This window comes from Plecotus auritus (genome assembly GCF_963455305.1).
Source record: "Plecotus auritus genome assembly, chromosome: 13".
NCBI classification, from domain to species: domain Eukaryota; kingdom Metazoa; phylum Chordata; class Mammalia; order Chiroptera; family Vespertilionidae; genus Plecotus; species Plecotus auritus.
The window spans coordinates 8,070,920-8,090,556 of NC_137779.1; the positions used below are offsets into that span (position 1 = coordinate 8,070,920).

The 19,637-nt window shown below is 46.6% G+C and overlaps 1 protein-coding gene across 5 annotated transcripts in view; it reads left to right on the plus strand.

The window, feature by feature from the left end:
• Nucleotides 1–19,637, plus strand: part of NOS1 (nitric oxide synthase 1) — a gene marked incomplete at its 3' end in the record, with an annotated part of 102,668 nt that overhangs the window by 62,512 nt on the left and 20,519 nt on the right. For 3 of the 5 annotated variants that reach the window (XM_080649548.1, XM_080649547.1, XM_080649549.1), the window contains exons 11-21: nt 346–447; nt 1,109–1,303; nt 1,733–1,818; nt 4,444–4,588; nt 5,605–5,709; nt 6,273–6,331; nt 7,273–7,374; nt 9,035–9,151; nt 12,923–13,097; nt 16,070–16,208; nt 16,793–16,871. In XM_080649548.1, coding sequence (XP_080505674.1) covers nt 346–447; nt 1,109–1,303; nt 1,733–1,818; nt 4,444–4,588; nt 5,605–5,709; nt 6,273–6,331; nt 7,273–7,374; nt 9,035–9,151; nt 12,923–13,097; nt 16,070–16,208; nt 16,793–16,871 — 1,304 coding nt within the window. The remainder of the gene's footprint in view (nt 1–345; nt 448–1,108; nt 1,304–1,732; nt 1,819–4,443; nt 4,589–5,604; nt 5,710–6,272; nt 6,332–7,272; nt 7,375–9,034; nt 9,152–12,922; nt 13,098–16,069; nt 16,209–16,792; nt 16,872–19,637) is intronic. The other 2 variants (XM_080649550.1, XM_080649551.1) reach the window with 1 other exon arrangement.

Consider the following 19,637-nt stretch of genomic DNA (forward strand, 5'->3'; position numbering starts at 1 on the left):
CACTCCACCTCCACGTGGGCCTTTCCTGACTATCGTGGTTCAATGACCCCTGCCCCATATCCCTCCTCATCCCGTATCCTCGTCTTATTTTCTTCGTAGGAATTAGCACTGATCACAATATAAACTGTTCTCTCCCACTGTAAGTTCCGCTCAATAATAAGTGGCCAGCCACGTCTCTAATTTCCCACCACCGGTAGGTCCTCAATAAGAAATCTTCAGTGAGTGACTCACTCTGCCAGTGAGCTGACTAATAATTAAGACGTTCATTCATGATACGAGCTAGCCCTGCCCCTCCTTAGTCTGAAGTGTCCCAGCCTGTGAGTCTGTGTTCCCTTCTTCTTGCAGGGAGTGGCCAATAAGATGAACTTGGACATGAGGAAGACGTCCTCCCTGTGGAAGGACCAGGCGCTGGTGGAGATCAACATTGCAGTTCTCTACAGCTTCCAGGTAGTGCCAGGGTCCTGGCCATCAAGCCTCAGGGAGGAACTAAACCGTTCAGAGCCTTGGAGCAAAAAGTCCAAGAGCCCTCACTGCCAGGAACCACCTTTGGGGAGATCTGTCCATCAGCAAGGTCTACTGCCCATCATGCATGCCTGCCTCTCCGTGTTGATCTTGAGTGTGGACATTTGAGGAGGAGATGACCAGTAGGGGGGGTTGTGACTTGTCACCTGTGATTTTTTAGAATTGAGATGTCAGGTATGGTCTGTTTCTTGCTTAGGGTCTCAGACAATCAGCTAACAGAGACAGGATTTTGTATCACCGCCATAAATGGAGAACCAAGATCAGTTGCCTTAAGTACAAAAGAATTGTAAATTTAAATAAATAAACAAATACAAGGAATAACAAAACCAAGTTGTTTAATTCCAGCTAGATAAGAGAGAGGTTCATTTAAAAAAGGATGGTGGGGAGAGAGGAAGACTAGCAAGAGAGGCTTGTTAGCAGCAAACCAAGACTTTCTCCTGGGTACAGTCAGAAGGAGAAATGCAGAGAAGTATTGGGCACTAAACCATCTCCAGGACCTGCCCTTCGGGAAACGCCATTCTGTGGGAGAATCCTGAAACACCCCAGCTTTCTTACCTCCTGGCTCCTGTCCCCTCTCCACCCACAGAGTGACAAAGTGACCATCGTCGACCACCACTCGGCCACCGAGTCCTTCATTAAGCACATGGAGAATGAATACCGCTGCCGGGGGGGCTGTCCAGCAGACTGGGTGTGGATTGTGCCCCCCATGTCTGGCAGCATCACCCCTGTCTTCCACCAGGAGATGCTCAACTACCGGCTCACCCCCTCTTTCGAATACCAGGTCCTGCCCCTCCCTGCCTCTTCGCACTATGTCTTCGATATCCTTGTGTGTGTTATGCTGAGAGCATGTCTCAATTCAGACTAGCACTTTGGACACCAAAGTGCTCAGTAGCCATGCTTGGTTAGTGGCTACCATATTGGACAACGCAGCCCTAGCAGAAAGATTCATGGAAACTAACTGAGTAGTCTGGGGTCTCAAGGAAAGTCTTGGAAGGGACTGAGGACTGCGTGGGAAGGTCTAGCAGGACAGTGCAGAAAGGCTGGGCCAGCCCCTCTGTGCAAGGACCCTGTGGTCATCACTCGCAGAAGCACTTCCTTCAAGGGCTGCGGGTTGGGCATGGCTGGGCAGCCACAGCCCCCAGGGATCCTGAGCATCTTCCAATAGGAGCCAGGTTCCCTCACTGCAGTAACCGTAGTCCTTTCTTCCCAGCCTGACCCTTGGAACACCCACCTCTGGAAAGGCACCAACGGAACCCCCACAAAGCGGCGAGCCATCGGCTTCAAGAAGCTGGCAGAGTAAGTCTCCTGAAGTAGGTGGGGGGTGTATGTGCCCCAAAGCTTGGAGAGCCCCAGAAAAGGAAGCCAGGCAGCTAGTCATGCCTCTGACCTCTAGTGTGATAAAATTTCTCTACTTTCTCTCACCCCCGCATGCCTTCTTTGCCTCAGTGTGGGATGTAAATGTCGCCACAATTCTTCTCCCTCCCAATTTTACTTTCCTCACCCAGTTTCATAAATTCTTTTCCTGGAGGCAATAGTATGTTGGTAAACCAGCTATCCTGATAATAATATTAAAAGTAAAAGTAATAGTAGGTATTTAATGTTGGCCAATTTCCATAGTGTAAATACTCCCATTATGGCCAGTTTTAAGCTACCAACAGGAAGTCACTGAACCTGTAGTAGAGAGGAGCTGGGATGAGCTGGGTCCAGAACATCACTGCCAGTAGTGCTCTTGTCCAGGGCTGAACTCTAATTTCATTCATTTATTCATTCGTTCATTTGGCCCACAAATGAATACTGAGAGCCTACTCCCTGTCAGGCACTGTACTAGGCTCTAGGAAAGACATCACGAGCCAGACAAATGTGGTCCCTGCCCTCTTGAAGCTCACAACCATTCATCTGTCAAAGAATCACACAAATACAGTCAGCACTTCAAGTGCCATCGAGGAATGATCCGTGGTGCCAAAGAACAGACTTCACCGAGTTTAGGAGGTCAAAGAGGGCTTCCTTCCGGAGATGACAATTGAGCTGAAGAATAAGATGAATAAGTCCTAACTGAGCACAGAAGGGCGGGAGGGAGGTTATGGACCAAGGCCACCACAGAATAACTGTCCTGAACGTATAGCCAGCCCAGCTGGTGTGACTCAGTGATTGAGTGTCAACCCATGAACCAAGAGGTGACCAGGTCAATTCCCAGTCAGGGCACATGCCTGAATTGTAGGTTTGATTCCCCAGTAGAGGGTGTGCAGGAGGCAGCCGATCAATAATGTTTCTCTCTTATGGATGTTTCTATCTATCCCTCTCCCTCTCTCTCTAAAAATCAATAAAAACATTTGAAAAAATAAAGAACGTGTAGCCTGCAAGGGACCAGCTGACAAATGGGTTGGAGCCAACTGAGGTGCTCTAATGGGCATGCAGGCTTCTAAGAAGGAGAGCTCTGCCGGCACTCGGAGACACCCTGTTTGGAACTAACTTACTTTTTGGCAGAGGAGCTAAGTATGCACTGAGCTCCTCACTCTCTTTCCTGAATGCCCTCAGGTCCAGAACTCTCTCTGCACGGTGGTAGTTGTAAAATATAAAAGTAAAAAGTTGGTGCCATCCATGCCACAGACCCCAGAAGCAAGACACTGGTGGGTCTTGCAGGGACTCAACCCTGGGTGCTGGCTCTGTTAATATGGCCCATGGCATCTCTCTCCCTTTCTCCTCTCCTCTCTCCTTCCACCTAACCCCATCTTCCAGCCAAGCAAGGGCACCTCAGCAGCCATTCTTTCACTAATGAGAGATCACAAATATTCTCAGGGAGGCAACCTCTGGCTTCCCTTCAGTTCAGCTGTCTGGTGGAGGAAGAAGGGGGGATCTAAAACATTAACTGCTCTATTAAGATGGGGCTAGAAACAATGGAAGTTAATTATAGCTGCTTTTTTATGCTTCCATCCTTCAAAGGGAACCCTCCAGGCACCTTTTATTTCTCTCTGTTTCTCCCCCTTAGCCCAAGTGCTCCTGCAGCGTGGGTGGTTTCCCTGATTCTAAAAAATGATGAATTTACCACCAATAATCCCCAGGTAGGAGTAATTAGCAAGTTGTCTGCTCAGAGATGCCTATTTAGAGAAGGGATGCTTGCTCTGAAGGTGAGCCCAGACATTCCTGGGCCTCTGGCCTGGCTGCCTCACCCAGGCCCTCATGGACAGGAAGGAAGAACAGTGGTTCTGAATTCTCCATTTAAATACAAAGAGCCTAGACTTGACATTTGAACTCCCCGAGTCTTCAGTGGTAGCAGCATCTTTAAAATTCTTTCCTTTTGCTAGATATATATTTAGTGCCTATTTGGCATCAGCTGTGCAAGACCCTGGATATGCATGGCTGACTAAACCAGACCTGGTCCTCCACTTCTGAAAGCCCTTTGAGCTCAATACCTAGTGATTCTCTCTCTCTCTCTCTCTCTCTCTCTCTCTCTCTCTCTCTCTCTCTCTCTCACACACACGCACACACACGCACACACACGCACACACACGCTCTAATGTAAGCCCCATCACAGCTGCTTGTCCACAGCTACATTCTCTATGTTCTTCAGCTCCTATAACAATGCCTGGCACGTAAGTGCTTAACACACATTTGATGAATGAACAAATGAGTGCATGAATGAATGATCATCTATTTGGGACAATGCTTGGCAAAGCAAGGTCTTCAAGACTGGGATTGATCAATTAACAACCCAACACAATTAACCAACCATTTCAGCTAATGACTCGTTGCTCTGGAGGGACTTAAAGGGGTCAAATGGTGCCTAAATTCAGGCTTTGAGTTTCCCGAGGCCATCAAAGATCAGGACAGTAAGTTCTCTCTGGTTAATGTCATGGATCATGCTTCTGCCCAATAGTCCCAGCCTGGCATTTCCCATGGTCCTCTTCCTCTCCTTCCTCCCAGAGCCGTCAAGTTCTCAGCCAAGCTGATGGGGCAGGCAATGGCCAAGAGGGTCAAGGCGACTATCCTTTATGGCACAGAGACGGGTAAATCGCAGGCCTATGCCAAAACCCTGTGTGAGATCTTCAAGCACGCCTTCGATGCCAAGGTGGGTAGGGGGCATTTCCAGCTCTCCAGCCCCTCGTGGTGATTAAAGTTGGGAGGGGAGAGAGGGAATTCCACAGAGTAGAACCCTTTGAGACTGGATGAAAGCACATCTCAAGTTGCCCATCAGCACACACGCTCACATTTTCATAAATTTCAGGGGACTCTGATGTTCCTCTCTCTGTGAACCCCCCAGGAGTCCATGAATCACAAAATGAAACCCCAAGATCTAGAGGAAACTGTTAGAGGATTTTATGAAAATCAATTCTGGAGTCAGTTTAAGAAGCTCTGCGTTAAATACAGTTCAGTGGGTTTCTTTGCTGCAGGACTTCTCAGAGCCTTTAGTCTGCAAGTCTGTGTTATCATCTCCAAAAGAGGAGGGCAGAGAATGTAAATGTTCCCCAAACATGTTTGTTTATGGCTCACTTATTTTTGGGAAGCATCTCCAGAGACTGGGCTTCCCTAAAACCGCCATTGAAAAATGTTTCTCAAGCGATACTAAGATACAGGGCAACAATCTTGCCCTAAAGCAGGTATCTCAGACTTGTCTGGCCCAGGTCATCCACCCTTCTGGAGGGAGGGTTAGAAAGGAGCTGAGCAGCAGTTGGTCAGATCCAGTCAGCCAGGTCATTCCCAGCCTAGATGTGGTCAAGAAGATTCCAAGCTGAAGGGTCTCAGGATCTGTCTCTCCTGGCAGTCAACCCCTTGCACCGTTTCCCCAGATTCCCTACGTCCTTCAGGCCACAGTGACCATAGGAAGGTCCCACACTGCCAAAGGCTTTCCGCTCTACCCATTGAAATAGCCACACCCCATGCATTTGGTTCTTCCAAAGGAGATGGCTCAAGATGACTCATCTTCTGCCTCTCTTCCTCCCCCTCCTCCTCCTCCTCCTCCTCCTCCTCCTCCTCCTCCTCCTCCTCTTCCTCCTCCTCCTCCTTCCCCCATCCTTCTTGTTCTCCCACCTTCTCTCTCTCCTCATCACCTCTTCCTTCCTGCCCCCCTTCTGCTCTCCCACCTAGGTGATATCCATGGAAGACTATGACATTGTGCACCTGGAACATGAAACTCTGGTCCTGGTGGTCACCAGCACCTTTGGCAATGGAGACCCCCCTGAAAATGGGGAGGTAAGATGAGTTTTCACCTGTTCTAGCAGGAAGAAAGAGGGGCTACCATTGCACCTGCTATTCAGTAGCAAGTCCTCCCAAGGCCTCAAAGACAGTGGTTTCAATGTGGATCTAAGCTTGGCAAAGATTGGACAATTCCAAGTTCTCTGTCTATTGGTACCCAGGGACTGGCTGGTTCCTAGTGAAATTGCTGTCATCTGAGTGAGCTTGTTCTTTAGAACGGATGCTCAAACCAAGAGCTTGGTGTCCCCTGGAGCTTGATGCTCCAGATGAGAGAAGTGAGGACAATGTTTTTATAGAGGAAAGCCACAAAGGGGCTTGGTGTGCTGAGGGCTGGGAGTCCACTTCGGCAGTTCTTTAAGCAGCTGACCCTCCCATGTGCGTCTGCAGCTCAAGCATTGCTGCCCTGCCAAGCCCCTCACCATCTCACCATCTCGGACATCCAGGCCCCCAAGCAGCAGACTCCTCTTTTTCCAGCTAGGACCCCAGACTCTCGGTGCCTAAGCATATTCCAGCTTTAATAATACACGCTTCACATGTCACTCACCTCTTTCGGTCTGCAGAAATTCGGCTGTGCTTTGATGGAAATGAGGCACCCCAACTCTGTGCAGGAGGAAAGGAAGTAAGTGAATGGCCCTCCAAGGTCGCATGACACCCCTTGGGGGTAACTGGAAATTGTCTTTTGGCACCTGGGGTTCACATTTGAGATCTGGGTGGGTGGTGGTTGTGACCTACAGTCCATCTGTGGCCGATTTTAGCCGGAGGGTGCGTGTGCCCCACCAGAGCTGATGCTTTGGTCTCTAACTAGAAGGTCTTGGGTTGGTCACTTCACAGCCCTGTGCCTCAGTTTCTTCTCCTATCAAATAGGGTTTATTGCACCTGCCTGAACTCTCCAATTTGTAAGAAACTAGACATATGTGCCCTGTGAAAAATTAGGAGCACTGTGCAAATACCAGTTCTCTCCTGCCGCTGGGAACCGACATGCGGAATCAGTGAAATGAGCTGCTTTCCCTGGAACTGTTCCACCTGATGCTCACAATGGCATTGCAGCTCGTGTGGGGGTTGCATTCAAAAGAAGGCAGAGAGATGCCTGCAGTCAAACGATGTTCACATGACATTGCATCCACGGTGGGGCTGGGTTCTAAAGAGATTCGGTGATCTGAAAAACACCTGGAATCTAAATTACCCTTGAAAAGCCCTTAAATCCCCCACAAAGTGGAGAACATATGGCAGGTGCAGACGGAGCTGCCTTTCAGTGAGGCCAGCACAGCACTTCCTCCAGCTCAGAGCAGGCCCCATGCCTGCAGTTGGGCACCAAATGCCGTCGCTGGCCGTGGTTCACAGAAAATCCCTCTTGGTTTTCTTGTAGCCGAGCACGTGTTGCCAAACTCGCATGCGTTCCATATCCAGGGGGTGGCTGAGTCCCTTACACTCAGCCCTTGTTCTGTGCCCAACTCCAGCACTCAATGTCCCTGCCCCTCTCCTGCCCATCCCATCCTGGGTGGTCTCCAGCAGGTCCCCTCCTTCAGGGAGAGATAGGGCACCATCCGTTCTCCCCTCTAGGTACCCGGAACCCTTGCGTTTCTCTCCCCGTAAAGGGCCTCCCCTCCCCCGAGGTGACACAGAAGTCCATGGTCTGGCTGCAGCCCGTGACAGCCAGCACAGGTAGAGCGGGTGTGCGTGTGCATACATGCACCTGTGTGCATGCATGTGTGCAGGGAGATGTGTGTGTGCACGCGTGCGCATGCATGCCCGATGCTCGAATCTCCAAGGCCACATCTAAGTGTCAAGGAAACCTGAGGTTCTAACCCGGGCTGTGCCACTAACTCATTAAGTGACCTGGAGCAAGTCCCTTGACCTCTTTGGGCCTCAGTCTTTCTCATCCACCAAATGGGGAGAAGCTCTCTCTGTCCTGACTATACCTGGGAGCTGTTGTGAGGGTCAAAAGATAACAACAGAGAGGAAAGCATTTGGGAAACCGTAAACCTCATACAAAAACATGTGCTGTTATTCTTACCCCACAACCACCCACCATCCCTCCCACTAACACCACGGCCACCCCCTGATATGTTGCATGCCTTATTTGGAGAAGTGACTCAACGTATGACTATTTTAGGGCAGAAACTATGCTTACATGTATTTAGACCTTTCCCGATCCTGGAGCAAGCACTGAAGATAGCCCGCTTAGGAACCCTGCTGCCAGAATGCGCAATTTCTTTTTTTGTCTTTTGCACTCAGATTGATGTATTGAATGTTTGTGTTTCTTTTTGCTTTGTTTCTTTTGTTTGGAGGTTTGGATTTTTTGTTTTTGTTTTGGAGGGGTTGTCTTGGAGATTTGTTTTGTTTTGTTTTGTTTTACGTTTCTGCCCTGTCTGAGATCAAAACTTACTTTTAGAGAAAAACTGGAAAACCAGGTTTGTGTGTTTTCTTGAGGCTTAAGGCTCCTGAGCCTCTAATGCTGAGGTTTGAGTCCCAATGACATCTTCCTTCCCCTTCAAAACAATTTAATGAGGAAGCCAGTCCCCTTTCCTGCCACATGTCAGTGCTGAGCACTTTCCATGTTGACATGGAAGGTGGGATGTGACAGACCCTGGAAATGTCTAAGGACCACAACTTGACGGAAAGAGCAGCGTCCAATCAAACTTTCTAGGGTGACGTACATGGTCTATATTTCTGCCGCACACGGTTGTTGAATGAGGAGCAACTGACGTGTGGCTTGTGCGAGTGAGAAACAGAATTTTTTGTTATATTTAGTGTGAATTAATTTAGCTTTACATTCAAATAGCCACAGGTAGGCAATGGCTACCACAGTGGACAATACAAGTCTCGGTCCAGGCTACGCAAAGTGAGGTCTGGGGACAAGCGGCATTGGCATCTCCTGGGAGTTTACTAGAAATGCAGACTTTCAGGCCCAGCCCCAAATCTTCAGAATCAGGATCTGCCTAACACAGTCCCAGGCTGATCCTTACACACGTTAAAATTTGGGTAGCAAGGAAGCATTGTCTAATGGTTAGGGGTGGTCTGTTCTATTCCTTCCTGACTTCTTGCCTATTCAATTATTTTGACTGTTGGGCTTTCAATTTCCTGAGTTGAGTGTGGTCAGAAAGACACCTTTAATACACAGGGCATCAAGTACAGATGGCTGGCTGGCACGGTGGTGGGTGAGGGTAAGTTGATCTATTGTAGAGGAGGCCTTAGGATGCTATGGTCTCACTCATCACACATGAGAGGGTCCTAGAATCAGGACTGGTCGTTTGAAGATCCAGGGTGTTGACCTCAGGAGAGGGCTCAAGACAGAGCTCATGACTCTCTTTCCTTTTGGCAGGAGCTACAAGGTCAGGTTCAATAGTGTTTCCTCCTATTCCGACATCCACAAATCATCAGGCAGTGGGCCGAACCACAGAGACAACTTTGAGAGCACTGGCCCCCTGGCAAATGTGAGGTGAGCAAAGGGCTCGGGGCATCAGGGGTGACAAAGGCTCTTGGGGAACTGGACTCAGCTGCAAAGTGGGCTCTTTGTTGTGGGGGTGTCTTCCTTACACACCTATTCATCTCTGGAACAACCAGTTTCACCTGACTCCTCTTGGTAAATGCACAGCCTCATTGCCCCCACAATCCCGTATTTGCCCACCACACACCTTTTACCCCCCATCACACACTTTTCACCCACTCATCAGCACATCACTGTTGATGAAGAACGTTGACCCCTAGAAATTACGCAATGAGCTGTCCTTCCCAAGTGATATGTTGTACACTTGATAGAAGCTTCTGGAGACAAACTGCCATAACCCAGTAGTTCTCAAACCTGGGTGTGCATTAAAAGCACCTGGAGATATATGTAATACACCCCTAACCAAGCCCCACCTCCAGAGATTCTGGTGTAATCAGCCTACAATTGGGACCAAGCATTGCTTTACTAAAAAAAAAAAAAAAATGCCTACTTCTCCTCTCCCCCCAGCTGGGTATGTCTGTTGTTTAGAGTGTCATCCCAATACGCCAGGGTTGTGGGTTCAATCCCCAGCCAGGACACATAGAAGAATTAACCAATGAATACATCAATAAGTGGAACAACAAATCTCTCTCTCAAATCAATCAATCAATTTTTAAAAACAGAAAATATTTTCCCAATTGACTCCATTGTGTAGTCAGATTCAAAAGATACTGGCCTAACTCCTTTATTTTCAAAAGCATAGACACATGCCATGAGGTAACTTTAGGTAGTACATGGACATATATTTTGTACTTCAATAGTTGTGTCTTCAGTTTAATGGGTATTTGGAAAGAAATAAAACTGGATGTCATGTCAAACCCTTGATTTCACAGATATCGGTCAAGACGAGGCTGATACAATCAGAGTATCCAGGCCTGGCCAGGAATCTCTAACTAAACCTGGCCACTAATTGAACCTTCTTCACAGATGCTCAGAGTAGTGCTCAGTAGATGATTCAGATCACAGGGCTCCTCGATATTGAAGCATTGTGGCCATCAGTCCACTCTTTAAAAGACTTAATTTTTAAAGCAGTTGTAGGTTCATAGAAAAATTCAGGGAATGTACATAGACTCCCCATATACTTTCTGCCCCACAACACATACATACACATAGCCTACTCTGCCATCAACATTCCCACCAGAGGGTACATTTGTACAATTGATGAATCTACATTGACACATCATGAGCACACCAAGTCCATGGTTTACATTAGGGTTCCCCCTTGGTGCTGTCCATTCTATATAGGTTTTAAAATCTGTACATTTTTTTAGTTTGACATTGAAATGTCAGCTGCATAGTTTGACAGTCGGACCCATTTTTCCCTTATTAAATCACCATGGCTTAGAGCAGGCAATGGCAAGTGACAGCCGTGGTCCAAATCCAACCTAGCCACTGTCTGTCTTTGTACAACTCATGAGCTAAGGATGGTTTTTACACCTGAACACTTGCAATTCATTTAATGATTTAAAAAAAACAAAAACACTACCTTTGAGCCCCAATTAAGCAAAATGTTATCTCCCATGAAAAAGAATTCTCATGAGTAGACATATATTACTAAAAAATTATACTGAGCTATAATTATTATCATTATTAGTAGTACATTTTTAACTTTGTCAGTAGAAAAAATGTGTGTGAATTTGTTCTTGTTATAGAAATAGCTATATGATAATCATTTCAATTTTGTTTCTTCACCTAAAAATATTTACTCTCTGGCCCCCTATACAATAACTTTGCCAACTCCTGGTTTAGAGGCTTAAAATAGGAACTCTGAAGCCATGAGGTGAAGACGGTGATGGAAATGTGAGTCTGGGAAGTGACGATGATGTAGGTCTTCAGGTGCACCGGGAAGCGTATTGATGAACTCATCTCTTGAACCATCTGCTATGAACACATGGGGGCTGGATGGGCTAGTAAGCACAAATTAAACGCAGGTTAAACAGCGCTAATGAGTAACAGAGTTGGTGACAGTCAAGTATGGTGGATGTCACAAACATACATATTGCAGATTTGGGGAGCAATGCCTTAACCACACGGCAGGCTGGTACTGGGCATTTCCAAATCTGCTTAGGCTAAGGGTGGCCCTCCAACCAGTCCACTCCTGGTCACCAGCTCTCTACACACTGCCCTGTGAGGAAAAGGGGAGGAATCCAGGTCCAGGAAGATCATAGGTGAAGGAGGGATGGGGAAAACACTGCCTGATCTCATCCACTCTCCTTGGAAAGGCTCTGGAACCAGGAGGAATGGAGGGCAGGAAAGAAGAGGAGAGTGAGATGAGAAAGGAGTGGAAAACTTTCATTTCACATGTGAGACACCTGGACCTATCTCAAGTTCATTCTCCAATGATGGAATTTCTTCCCAGCGTCTCCTGATACCCCATCTCACCATCTTGGACCCCTTGTCCTAAAAATGAGATTTGGGAACAGCACCAGACCCTGGATGGAGTAGGTTAAACAGCTCTACTCTTTGGCTTGTCTGACATGACAGTCTACAGCAGAACACTCTGACCTGGGAAAGAAGTGGTAGGGGGTGTACTTGTCCCACTGGGAACCTGTCACTCCAGTCCCAAAGAGGTCAAGGCCTACAGCCAGGACCAAGCCCTGGAAGTGTGACATCAAATGTCTGTAGGACACACCGAGATAGGAAGAGTGGCCACCTGAGGCCAGCCCCCCACTTCCCATACCTGAAAGCCGCCAGCCCCCATCTCCACATCAACCAAAATGTCACTAACTTGACCCCCATCTATTCAAACAGCAGCATCTTCTTGGTGGTGTCTATGCCAGGGGGGTTTGTGAAACCAGTTAATTTCATAGACATTGCAAGGGGCGGAGCTAGCACGTTCACAAACCCTTCCACCCCTTTCAGAAGAGCCTGTCCACACCCACATGTGACGTGTCAGCGACAAGTCCTCTTGGTCTCCTCATTGATTCAGGCCCCCGAGGACCTCTGTGTCATAATTCCCATTGTCTTTGTACTTGAAACTGCTCTGGTTTTGTAGAATTACAAAACTTGTAGAATTTAAGCTTCCCAATGTAGACAAATACTCCCAACTAGTCCAACTTAGAAAGGGACACACAGGAAAGAGCCAGTGATTCTGGATGATCACTCTCCCCAGCTCATTTTCCTTAGGACAAATTTGGAACTTCCTCCTGAGGACAGTATTGCCTAGTAGATAGCAGAGGAAGGGAGAAGCCCCTGGGGGGCTATTTGAATGATAGCCTTCTCCAAATTGGCTTGGGGTTGCCTGACCACCATGGCTAACCACAGTCCTTCTGGAAAAAAACACACAGGTGTATTGGTCTGCTTCGGTGGCCTTAACAAAACACCACAAAGTAGCTTCAACACTTGAAGTTTATTTTCTCACAGTTGTGGAAGCTGGAAATCCAAGATCAAGGTGCTAGTAGGACTGGTTTCTGGTGAGGCTTTTCTTCCTGGCTTGCAGACAGCCACCTTCTTGCTGTGGCCTTTCCACTGTGCACATGCAGAGAGAGAGACTCAGGTGTCTCTTCCCCTTCTAATGAGGACACCAGTTCTATTAGATTAGGGCCCTCACATTATAACCTCATTTCATCTCAGTTACCACCTTGGAGGCACCATCTCTAAATACAATTAGTTACATTGGGGGTACGGCTTCAACACATGAATTTGGGGAGGCATAGTTTTATTCATAGCACCAGGCACCTCCCTCAGCCTAACCTCACGAGCTTTCTGTTGTCTCGTTGGCAGGTTCTCGGTGTTTGGCCTTGGCTCGAGGGCATACCCACACTTCTGCGCCTTTGGACATGCTGTGGACACCCTCCTGGAAGAGCTGGGAGGAGAGAGGATCCTGAAGATGAAGGAAGGGGATGAGCTCTGTGGGCAGGAGGAGGCGTTCAGGACCTGGGCCAAGAAGGTCTTCAAGGTAACCATCCCCCCAGATCTCAGAGACCCAGGGGGAAAAGTCATGCTCCCCTTGACCCCCAAAGACAGACTACCTAAACCATCAGAAAGAGAAGAAACTTGAGAGGACCCCTGGTACTTCCCCCATGTATCCACCCAGGAGGCAGCTTTAAACAACGCAGATGAGCTTGGGTGGCCTTACAACACACATTCTTCACCCTGAACCCAAACCCCTGCATTGTGTCTGAGGAGTTAGTCTACAAAAGAAATGACAGAATCTTGGAATTTCAGGGAGGAATCCATCCCTCACTCACTCACATTTGGTTGACAAGTAGACAGAACACATAGAATTGATTAACCAAACCAAGGGCCATGCCTTGACCTGGAACTCAGATCCAACCAACTTGTCTACTTGGAGAAGCATATTCCTCTTGTGCTAAATATTCACTAGCCAATGTGGGAGCCATTAGCCACATGTGGCTATTTAAATCTTAATATGGTGAATGGATAAATAAAATTCAGTATGCTTATGCAAAAGAATACTCTTCGGCCATAAAAAGGAATGAAGTCCTGACACATGCTACAACATGGATGAACCTTGAAGACATGATCTCAGTGAAAGAAGCCAGATACGAAAGGCCATATACTATATGATTCCATTTATATGAAATGTCTGGAATAGGCAAATCTGTAGAGACAGAAAGTAGATTAGTGGTTGCCAAGATTTTGAAAAAGTGGAAATGGGAGTTACTGTTAATGATGATACAGAGTGTCTTTGAGGTCACGAAAATGTTCTGAAAGTGGATAGCGGTGGTGGTGGCAGCACATCCTTGTAAATATACTAAAAACCACTGACTTGTACATTTTTAAATGGTGAATTTTATATTATATGAATTATCCCTTCTCACTCTTTATGAGAATATGTAATTATATAAAATATAGTTCATTTACATATAGTTCATTTATCTCATTCTATATATATTCATCCTATATTAATGTTATTCTATACTACTTTTCAATGTATACATTAAATTGGATTAAAACGTCCATTTCTCGGTAGCACAGGCCATGTTTCATGTGATCAAAAAACACAAGTGGCTGGTGGTCACCCTGTCAGACAGCATAGAACCATTCCATCATGATAGGACATCCTATTCTGGACTGAGGCCACAGGAGGATAAAGGACTAATGGCCTCCTATCTGTGTGTGGGGCATGATTTAGTTGCCCCTTGGGGGAGAAAGAAAAAGCAATAACTATAGACCCACCTTTACCTGCTCTTTCCTCGGCCCTGGAGTACCTTCTTACCAGCAGCCCCTGGAGAAAAGGGGCTACACAATCTTCTGTGATCCAATTGATACTTTTTATTCTGAAAGCAAATGCAGGTGTAGAGCAAGAGGGAAACTGAGGCCTCTGAGCTATAAAGAAACCTGTGTGGGGAGGCTGTGTCAATAAGCCTGTTCCTGCTTTCTTCCTGGATGGGGAGAATGGAGATAACTTGGCTTTTTTCACACCTCAAGATAACTGTGTGGTTGTTGACTTCAATCGGCCACCTTTGAGTATCCCAGAAGCAGAGTCTGTTACAAGCCACCCTGTCCTTTAGCTATTACTCCCCTATCGTCACATTCCAACCCCAGGCCTGGCAACCACTCATCTGCTTTCTGTCTCTATGGATGTGCCTATGCTGAACATTTCATATGAATGTGGTCTTTCATGCCTGGCTTCCTTCACTTTAGCATAATATTCTCAAGGTTCATCCATGTTGTAGCATGTATCAGTACTTCATTCCTTTCTTTTTTAATATTTTTTATTTTATAATAAATTGAGATTACAGAAAAGTAACAAGGATGTACAAGGAGTTCCCTTCACCCACCTTGCCTCACTGTTAACATAACCATGGTACACATGTCAAAACTAGGAACAGTGATACAGGCTTTATTCAGATTTCACCCATTTTCCCACTGATGCCCTTTTTCTGTTTCAAGATCAAATCCAGGTTACCATATCGCATTGTCAAAATATCTCTTTCATCTCTTCAGTTGTGTTTCTCAGTCTTCCCTTTATGATCTTAAGAGTTTCTAAAAGTACTGGTGAGGCATTTTGTAGTGTTTCCCTCAATTTGACTTTGTCTCATCTTTTTTTCAAGATTAGAGGGGGGTGATAGGTTTGGGGGAAGAATATCCCAAAGAGAGGTGTCCTCATCACATCATGCCAGGACACCTGGGGTCACCATGACTTATTTTAGAGATGTTAACCATGATCACTCGATGAAGGCACATTCCTTTTCATGGCCAAATATTCCATTGTATGGATATATCATGTTTTGTTTATCCATCAGTTGATGAACATTTGAATCATCTGAAAATCAACACGAGGCCAAAAATTGGTGAAAAGCTATCTTTGAAAACCTTTGGTGTTATCCTTGGCTTTTTTCTCAAAAAATAATTCTGAACAGTAATTCTTAGGATCACTAGAGTTAGAGAACTTATAAACTTAGCAAATGAAAACAAAATTTATGTACAGGTATACAGACATTCAATATATTCTGCCTTGAATGTAACTTTTTAAAATCTGTAGAGGAAAATGGATAGGAAATTCTAAAATATTTACTTTCTTGTTTAATAGTAGACCTCTACACATGTTGGTTTTATAAATAAGTGCATAGAGTTACATACGAAATAGATGTGAGGTCCTAAAGACAATAGTAAATGTGATATGTCCAGCACATCAAAGGCACTCAAAAAATATAGGATAGATTAGTGGATGGATGGATAGATGGATGGATGGACCAACAGACTGGTGGGTAGATGGGTGTGTGGGTGGGTGGGCGGAAGGGGAGTTGGAGGGGTTGATAGATGGAGTGCTTAAGGGGTGGGTGGGTAGGTGGGTAAATGGATTGAAGGATGGATGGTGGGATACATGCCATGACTCGGAGCTGTTGGAGAAGAGTCCCTCTTGGCTGACAGAGGCCACTGAAAGCCCTGTATGTGCCACAGACAGCCTGTGACGTGTTCTGCGTGGGAGATGATGTCAACATTGAGAAGGCGAACAACTCCCTCATCAGCAATGACCGCAGCTGGAAGAGGAACAAGTTCCGCCTCACCTATGTGGCCGAAGCTCCAGAACTTACACAAGGTACCTCTCACCAGGCTCCGGGGTCGGCACTCAGGACAGTGGGGCAAAGGAGAGTCTGGAGCTGTCACATGGAAAGGTGCTGAGAGAAAGTGGGTTTCATCGCTTAGTCCCTTACGTTCAGTCCTCCCAACGAATACACTGCTGCTGCCCTGCGCTCAGTGAAAAATGCGCATGAACATCTCTCTCTCCCGGAGAATGGGGCGTTACCCCGAACCGTCCTCTTCTCAATAAGTCCAACCAGATTTGCTCTGCGTTCTGCATTTCCACAGCCACCCCACCCACCCCAACCACTGCCTGCCTGACCTCTTCCTTATTTTCCCTTCACTTGACTCGAGAGCAGTGGTCACCAGCTGGTAGTCGTGAGGTCTAAAAGGTTGGCGACGGCTGGTTTAAGGAAACCTTTGGAGCAGCGGTCGCCAACTGGTGGTCTGCGGACCACTGTGGTCCATGAGGTCCGAAAATTTGGTGACTGCTGCTCCAGAAGACAGTGGGAGTGCGAGTAGAGGGTCAATAGAAGCTGAAAATGTTCTACTGACAACTGTTTAACCCATTTCAGGAGGATTTTTTTTTTTTTCTCCCCGCAGGTCTATCCAATGTGCACAAGAAGCGGGTCTCAGCCGCTCGTCTTCTCAGCCGTCAAAACCTTCAGAGCCCTAAATCCAGGTAGGAACCTTATTCACTCAGGTATCACCCCGCTGCTCTAGAAGCCCCCACAGGGAGGCGGCGTCCTTGCTGACTCCAGAAACTGGTTTCCCGTTACCATCCCAAGTGCCATTGAGAACCCATTGCTGCTTTGTAGCATCTTGGTTTTCTGCTTTTCCTTTGCCAAGCCCCTACCTGGAGGGACAGGAAAAGGAGATGGTGATGATCATTGTGGAAAGAGAATGGTTCTATAAAAAGTTTCCCATATAGACCTCTCCCTTGTAGAACTGCTAATTGTGCCATTGCATCTCAGTCAAAATCACTTAGTCCAGGCATTTTCTCCTGGTGAGTAATTCTTCGCTAGAGCCCTGCTTACAGTCCTTTGGAATGACAGGAGGCTCATTACTGCACAAAACAGCCACTGTGCATTTGAAGTCCTAATTGTTAGAAATTACCTTACGATAGCTTACAAAGCATCTCTTCCTAGCACTTCATTTTGATCCCAGTGACACTCTCCGGGGACACCTAAAAAAATGTTCGGTTCTTCCAGATGAAACACCTGCAAGGAGTCAAGACCTTGACCAATCCCTCCTGGGCCCTGCTGATTCCTTCCAGTTGCTCTTCCTAAGACCTGGTTTCCCACGCCTTTTGCTTTAGTGAAAGGACACACACTGTCCTGCTGGAAGTGTCATTCCAGACCTGGTCGCAGTGCAGTGCAGGTCCTGTGACGACTGCCAAGTGCGCTGAGGCTATTGTTACCATCCCTGATGGGAACATGATGCCCCGATGCGCAGCCATGCTGAGCTCCCGTGTAAGCTTAGGAATTTGCTGCTCTTAGCTATCACGTCTTCACTTTTTAATCCTCACCTGAGGGTATGTTTCTATTGATTTTTAGAAGGGCGGGGGGACATCAATGTGAGAGACAAACTTCGATCAGTTGCCTTGACCGGGAATCAAACCCACAACCTTTTGGTGTACAAGCCTATGCTCCAACCAACGGAGCCACCTGGCCAGGGTGACTTAGTTTTCAAATCTTTTCAGCATGATCCAGCCAGGTCTGTCCATCCCTCCACTTGCATAAGTAAACTTTTTAGCACACATGAATATCTTTGGATTGATCCCCATCGACTGGAATCTTTTTCACTTTGCAGTTATAGCACATGAAGATCTTTTTAAATCTTGATTCTTTACGTGCATGACATAGGACAAAGAGTGGTCTCTTGAGCTGGACAGCCCTCTGCCATGCAACAGCTGTGTGACCTTGGGCAAGGCCTTCAGGTCCTCAGAGCTCCTGTCTCCTTATCCCAAATGACAGTGAGGACCACAAAGATAACTGACATTTATCTAGTACTTTGTGTTCCAAGCACCATTCTGATCCATTCTGTGCAGGATCTCCCATAATTCTGACCAGCTCAGGAAGGAGGTACCATCATCATCCACATTTTAAATAGGAGAAATGACCATTAGAAATGCAAGTGACTTTTTCAAGGTCACACAGACTTGGTTTCTCTAACTCCAAGGTCAAGACACTGAATGCCTATCCATGTGGCCTCCACCACATTGCAAGGCTGCTATATTATAGACACATACACAGAGCAACAGTTATATCCTACTTTCCCATGGCTAGTCTCTATCCATCCAACTTCATGCACCTGCAAAGTTGCATGTGCATGCTTTCCTACGTGGGCTACAAGACTTTGATAGAGTGACCTACAGGATGGAATCCCAGGCCTCTCTTGTTCTCTCTTAGATCTTCAAACATTCAAGAAATGGATTGGGAAATTGCGCCTTCTAAATAGCTAGTTAAATGCACAACCTAACAATCTCATATAGAGAAGGACTCTGCATTTGAAATACTACACATCTTACTTTCCCTTTCTGTCCTGTGCAAAAGTGTGACTTAAGCAGCATTATAAGAGAAGGGACTTAAGAACCTACTAGAAAAGACCAGATCATAAAAATCACTCCCTACCATAGCACCTAAAAAGCAAGTTAATTTGCAAATGTTTGATGCTAATTTGGACTGAAGTCCCAGAATAACTCCCCTCCCACCTCTGCAAAGGGCAGCTGACTGACTCCATGCCGAGTGGCTTCTCCAAGAGTATTTCAACAAGGTCGGGAGCTGGAAGACAGTATGGATTAGCACAAAAAGGATCAACTTGTGTCGAGAGTTTATCTCTTTAAAAGCATGTTCTGTATCTCTACCTATTTGGGGGCGTACTACCATTTCTAGCTTTATACGGTTTTTTTAAGGGTTAATTGAGTGAAAAAGCATGACACTCTCTCCTGTTTTTCCCTGCCCAAGGCCCAAGTTGGGCTGTTGGACCCAGGAGACCATAAGCAAGCTATCAGCAGTGACCCCACTGGAGACCCTTAATTGCAAGCAAAGTGCTTAAGAGGAAGTAAACAGCCTTTCAAGGGTGGTCCTTGCAAATCTAAAGAGAAAAGTGATGGCAGTTACTGCCTGGCCAGAAAATACATTTTCTAATGTCTGAGCACCAATTAGCAAACAGTACAGAAGAGTATACCGGAGCACTAATGGGTGGGATGAGCCTGGGAGTCCTGGAGCAGAAGGAGGAGGGAAATGCAGGACAGGCTTGAGCTAGGCTGGTGAGTGTGGTGGAGGGACCTGTCAGAAGAGAACCAAGGTACAGAAGGGCCTGAGCTGCCTTAGAGACTGGTGGGACCATACAAAGGAGAGGTCTTGATGTTCGAATTTTTTTTTAAGTATAACTGCTTTTTTATTGATTTGAGAGAGAGAGGAATAGAGAAGTAGAAACATCGATG